The sequence below is a fragment of the Rhinatrema bivittatum genome, chromosome 1, assembly GCF_901001135.1.
Source record: "Rhinatrema bivittatum chromosome 1, aRhiBiv1.1, whole genome shotgun sequence".
NCBI classification, from domain to species: Eukaryota; Metazoa; Chordata; class Amphibia; order Gymnophiona; family Rhinatrematidae; genus Rhinatrema; species Rhinatrema bivittatum.
The window spans coordinates 542,949,896-542,956,512 of NC_042615.1; the positions used below are offsets into that span (position 1 = coordinate 542,949,896).

The 6,617-nt window shown below is 39.7% G+C and overlaps 1 protein-coding gene across 1 annotated transcript; it reads right to left on the reverse strand.

Moving 5' to 3' along the window:
• Window positions 1-787: 787 nt before the first annotated feature.
• Window positions 788-3,302, reverse strand: TMEM215 (transmembrane protein 215). Its single transcript, XM_029585968.1, has one exon. The coding sequence runs from the start codon at window positions 2,904-2,906 to the stop codon at window positions 2,229-2,231; it is 678 nt and encodes a 225-aa protein (XP_029441828.1). The 5' UTR covers window positions 2,907-3,302; the 3' UTR covers window positions 788-2,228.
• Window positions 3,303-6,617: the final 3,315 nt, after the last annotated feature.

The window sequence follows — 6,617 nt, forward strand, 5'->3', positions numbered from 1 at the left end:
TCTGGTCCCATTGAGTGTGGATTTCATTTTGTGACCTAAACATTTCAGCATGTTTATTTTCTTTTCCCATCTTATGCATTTTGACTCATAAAACTCTTTATATTTACTATCAATAAATAACTTCAGCTGAAGAAAAATATCTACTTATTGGGAGTTACTTGTGAAAGAAATATAGAGGTCCATATTCATAGTATGGCTAGCAAAGGGGGTTATTTTCTAAAGCTATTGCTCGCGATAGCTAGCTCGGGGCTGAGTCAGCCCTGGAAGAGGAGGAGATGGGGCAGCACCGGGGATGACGCCGCGAAGAAGGCGTCGACAGAGAAAGGTAAGCACCTTTATCGCTGTCAGTTTCGCGCTGAATAACTAAACCTTTTATGGTATATAAATAATATAAATATATAAATATAGCTGAATGATGAATCTAAGCCTTAACCAGATAATGCAACTCCTCCCAGTTATGCCCCGTAACATCCTTTAGGCCTGGATTCACCATTCTAACGCAGAATGGTGAATCCAGTGAAAACGGGGGGTGGGGGGGGGGGGGAGGCAGGCCTGCAAAAGCCAGCAGCCTTCACACCACCACGGTGTTTTCACTGCTGGCTTTCGCATCCAATAGCGCCACCGTGAAAGGTGGTGCTATTGGGCGTGCTACTGGCGACGATAACAGTGCTTACCTTATTGCCGCCAGCGAAGACATCGCAGTGTCCGCCTCCTCGCCGCCCCGACTCCTCCCCTTGCTGCCCCAATTCCGCCCCCAGCAAGCTATTGCGATAAGTGATAGAAAATGACCCCCTTAGCCGGGTAAATTCTAGTCAGTTATCTTATTAGCTGGCTAGAATATAGATGGAGAAGTGACCAAATATTCATTTAGCTGGCTAACTTCTGAGTTAGCCTGCTAAATGTTTTTGAATATGGACCTCTATAGGTATAATTTTGTTTTAAAATGGGATAAACAATAAAAATCTGCATCTGTGGTTCATACCAAATCTTTCATACAAGAGCTTTTTTTAAGACTTTTAGCACTGAGTTAAAATTCAAGAACAACTTTCACTATGGTGCCCGGTGAGGGTTTTTTTTTCTGAAATATAACATCCAGTGAATGTGGTGTAGCAAATTCTTTAACTGGTATAAACTCTTTTCAGCTTCTAATTTATGCTTTCAGCAACCCTCTGCTTGTAATCCCTGAGCTGGCCAGCAAAGCATAGAGAATGAGGAATGTATTTCCAGTAGGGAAGAAGTCACCTTATCTTCGTTCCTGCGTGCTCTCAAAATGAGATTTGATGGTGACATTTGTGATTAAGAATTCTAATGTTGACAAGGCAAAGCATGCCAAGGAGAGAATTGCATAGCAATGATCTAGAAATGCTTTGCTCTATTTGTGGCTAAGACGGGTGGCTTCTCCATTGAAGCAGCCGTTAGGGCACCTGGATGATGACCTTATCCCGCTTGTTTTGTAAAGAAGCAAAGCATTGCAAACTAATGGATCACAAAGCCTACAAAAAAAAGATTTATAACTCAGTTAAGACTGTATGCACATGGATAGTAACACATCAGAAAGGAACTGAATATGCTGAAACATTAAAAAAAAATATATGTTCATATCATAATGCCGTTCACTAGAACTGCTCAAGTCTCAGTCAGGTGAGAAACGTCTGCATCTTATTTAATAGATTTGAAAAATGACAACATAAACCATTTGTTAATGAAGGGCAGCGCATGAAGTCTTTAGTTCCTATTGTCATGCTTATTTGTCTAATGCCAGTACTGAGATGCATTTTGAAGTACGTACCTCCTGGAACCTAGCCACATGCATCTGTTTTTTTAAACAAACTTCAATCACTGCCATAAAATTACTTACATTATGTACATTCTCCTGCTTCCGATGCTGAGCCCTCCTTTTTTTTTTTTTTTAAATTGAGGTTGGATGTTATACAAACTTCATGATTTTGCCAGCTAAATCAATTCATTAACAGCATACATAACTTCGGGCTATAATATCGTAGCATAAAAAAAACTTCAAATTTATTTTTTTTATAAAAGGGAATGGGCAAGCTCATTAAAAATAGTTTCAAACATGCTTACTTACAGAAAGAGAACATCAGGCACAAAAGGTTTGAATACGAATCACAAACCCAGTTCAGTTTTCTAACTGTATGAGGATTGTTCATGCAGTGCAAATAATTTTTTTTTTTTTTTTTGTAATTTGACATGTCATGTATGCAGACTGTTTAAACTATTGTCTCTTGATCCCAGTTGGCATCTCTGGGATTTATATAGCAGCTGTATCTTTCATAAGGGCTATTTTCCCTGTGAGAATAGGCACCAGTGCCACTTGGTGCAAACACAATCCTGCCCTCGGCAGCAGTGTAGATAACCTTGTCCGTTGGAGAGCACACTGTCTCGAAGACACAGGAGGAACTGACATCACTCACAGCTAGTGCATTTGCAGGATGGCAGTCCTCCAGGTAATGCAGCACCTCATCCTGGTCCACCTTTTGGAGCAGGCTCCTGGATTCTGCCGGGACGGTGATAGTTGACAGAGAGCTATCTTCTTTCCCGATGGATCTGTTCTTCGAGCCTCCCTTTTTGTCCAGCTCATTTGAGCTCCCTTTGCCTGATTCCAGGTCCGATGGCGTGGCCAACAGTTCCACACCTTCTTTGTCCTTTGTGTGTTTACAGCAGGCACACTGGTGATAGGGCCACTTGGTACACCCGTCAGTCTTCTTAGCTAGGACAATAGCTGCCACCCCTGGTAAACAGATGGCTGGCCCTATTGCGAGCAGGGGGATGTCTCCCAGGGTTTCCCCTTTCATTCCAGAAACAGTAAACATGAAGCCAAAAACAAGGAAGATACTGACCAATGCCACCACCAGTCCAGTCCTAGGGTTAATGTCATCTTGCCTCATTTTTTATTTCACCATCTAGGTGACTGGCCACTTTAAAGAAAGCAGGGTTAGCACTGGCTTGTAAGTTTTCCTTTAAAGCTGAAATTCTCGGTTGGTTTTCTGGAGCTACAGATGAAAGAAGAAAGTTTCCTTAAGCAGAAAATTCCAGACTGGTTCCGTTTTTCAGCATCTCCCCCAATGACTTCACAAAGGAAACGTGGTACCGAAAAGTTCATGCAGTCCAATGCAATTCTGAATGGTAAACTTAAAACAATGGAAGTAGGTTACTGCAAGCATCCTGTCTGATGGTGATGGCTTTTTCAAATGCAGAAACATCATCCTTCAAGAGATGTGATTCCCAAAGTAAAGCCCCCTGATCTGCTGATACTCCTTTAGCGATCCTTGAATAAATGAACAAAAGAGGCATTAAATATATTATGATACAGCAATTGAAATAATATTGAATTCCCATGCATGCAGTATGAGTGTCTGAGAGAGAGAGAGAGAGAGAGAGAGAGAGGTAGGGGAGGGACAGAGAGATAGAGGGAGGGAGGGAGTATGTGAAGGGCATAAAATCCTGGAAAGAAAGAGAGTAAGAGACTTTTTGGCTTCTCAGGTTACATTATGTTAAAGAAAAGGCCAAAAACTAGATGCAGATCAGCAAGGGAAGAAAAAGACCTTCCACTTCTTTTCTCAAAATCAGAATTAAACAATTCTTATTAAAGATTTACATAATATGTTTACAAATTGTTGTTATTTGGGAGAGATAGATCCTAAACAAGCACAGCTAATTCGTACAGCAATGGGCAATTTTAAAGATATTTTTTTACCTTTTCATTGTCAAGCCTATACAAATTTTGCATATGTGCCTGCTTTCTCAGCATGGCTAATTGCATGTTTCTACCAGCAACTTCCTTTATTATTGGCTCTGTTTTCAAAATATTTCTCCTTTTCTGTGCTTATGGCAAAACTATCTAACATGGCCTTTTTTTTTTTTTTTTTGATCAAGTGGTCACTCAGATATGGCAAATAATAGCTGTAAGATATTTTCTAAGAGCTCCAGACTAAAAAAAATGTATGATTGCCAAATGCAAGTTAATAACAGATTAAATATAAAGGAATGGCCTGGCAGCTGAGGCAGACCTGGGTTTGATTCCTGGCCTCCAGCTGACCCAGGCTAGAGATGCTGCAGAGGCAGTTTTCATAGCCTGTGGAGGGAGGGAGCCCAGTCAGCATCCAGCAGCAGCCCCAGATTTAGAGCCCATGACTACAGGGTTCTGGAAAGCCCCTTGGTGCATGGCCCCTGGCTTGGGACTGTCACCATAACGACTGGAATAACGTAAATTGGGAGGAGGTAAAAAAAAATCTCAGAGTAATTGTGAATGAAGGCTCTTGGCACTAGATCCCAACTCTGGTTCCAAATGACTCAAAAATCCAAAAGGAGCAGGAGAAAACTGCCATGTTATAATAATAATAATAATAATAATAATAATAAAAAAGAATAAAGGTTAAAAAGAAAAGCTGTGAAATAAGGTTAGGATATGAAACTATAAAACCCTCCAGACCTAATTTCACAATCAGTGAGGTTATATTTTTCACTCTTATGTTTGCACAGAAGCAAGAGGTAATAGCAGACGTCTGCATAGATGTTCGTTTTAAATCAACAAAAAAGTTAATGATTGTACTTCCAGCTGTTCCCAGACTGTAAGGAGTGATCAAAATCCTAAGCATTCCTCCAAAGGTAACAAAGGCAATTAGGAATGGGAGAAATCAGCACTGGAGAGGGTGTTAAAAGCACTGTGCTTTTTTTTTTTTTTTTTAACTGCTAGATTGATGTAAGGAAGGAGGATGGGGATTTCATCAAATGAATCACTAGCATCCTAAACGCTTCCGTTTCTAAGGCTAGCGTGGAGACAAACGGATAAGAATTTTGGCACTGTGGGCAGGCTGTCTGCTATATACAGTACAAAGTAGGAAATGGAGAAGATCTTTAGCACACTAGAAACGGGACTCAGAACAAAGGTGGCAACAAAAATATTTAGAAAAGCATAAGGTCTAATGTAATGTTATTTAAAGTTCAACATAGGTAGGTGTGCTTTTCCTCCATTTTAGTTACTGACTGGGCCCTCTAGATAAATCATTGCATTTTACAAAGGCTTAACTCTAAAAACTTGTGGTGCAGCATAAATGGGTGATTGCCTGGGTGTAGATATTTAACATGATGCAAAAAAAAAATATATATATATGTATGTTTGGACTTTTCTGAAAGAAATTTGCTGGCGGCTAGTATGAGGGGCTACCAAACAGAATCCATTTAAGTCCTCAGCTTTGTCCCTTGTCTGAGCAGGGAAAAAAAAGGAATTCTACAAAATAGCTGGAACCCTTCAATCATCTACTTCCATTATTCTGAAGTTTCGTTGAATATAACAGTTCTGGCTTGCCGGCTATCCCCTAACCTGTAAAAAAAATACTAACACGAAGTAAACTTCCAGCTGAAACTCAGAAATGAAAAAAAATGGCACAAAATCCTGCAAAATACCCCAATGCTGACGATGCCAGCACATTCCTCAGAACACCACAGCTACCCACATGAGAAAGGTTTTCGGCATAGGGAGGGTTGTTTTCCATCAGCCAACATTGGCTAAACTCTGCGGCTACTTTTTATTAGTAGACTTTAGACAGAATTTTCCCAAGTGGATTTCTGTGGATAAATCCACTTTGAAAATTCATGGGTGTATGGGAGCTCCCTGCACCATATGAACACAAACTTATACCTGCTGGAGAGCATTGCACGTAAATCTTTTGCCTGTCCTAACTCCACTCTCTAGAACGCCTGCCTACTAGGGAGGGAATTTTCAAAAGGTTTTCGGCATGAAAATGGGCTTTGGGAAATTGTTACTTTTACGCACACGGCTGAATTTTCAGTAGGTTTTACGCATATATATATATATATATATATATATATATATATATATATATATATGGACTTAAATAGGTTTTTGAAAATTGCTATAATATATGTTACTTCTAAGCATGTAAATGCTTTGAAAATTCAGTCCTGTATATGTGTAAAAGTTCAGCTAAACTGTGTTTCAGGTGAACTTTTCCATGCAGACACTCCAAACTGATTTTCAAATGGAGTTTTATGCACAGAAACTGGGGTTTCTATCTCTGTAAATGCTTTTGAAAATGACTCCTAAAGGATTCACATTCATGCTCCTCTGTGAATGTATTATATATGATCCAAAACCAAAAGTGTGAAAAGACATGCTAATTAGTGAAACAAGCCAAAAATAAGTACAAGAGTAAACCTTCACAGACATAAAATAATAACACAACAGTGAAACACAAAGAGGTCCATATTTAGTAGTCCGGTTAGTGGACAAAGTGATCCGGCTATATGTAGTTGGATAACTTGTTTCATATATTCAGCGGGAGAAACATCCCACTGAATATAATATACCAGCCTAAAGCTGGATAGCTAAAAAAAAAAACCTAACCGGCTATGTTTGAATGCAGCCGGGTAGATTTTTCAGTTATGCAGACTTGAAGTCTTGCAAACAGTATTTGACTTCATGTCTACAATGTAAGCACTGCAGATGTCAAAAGCTAGGCCAGGGAATATTCAGTAGGCATTCTAAGTCCTTTGTACAAATATCCATGATGTTTTCAGGGGAATGCTTACCCTATATGGGCTCAGTAATAGAAAAGCCACCTTAGTAAGGGGGAGGA

Coding starts and splice junctions, on each gene's coding strand:
- TMEM215 (XM_029585968.1), bottom strand. CDS start 2,906: ATGAGGCAAGATGACATTAACCCTAGGACTGGACTGGTGGTGGCATTG.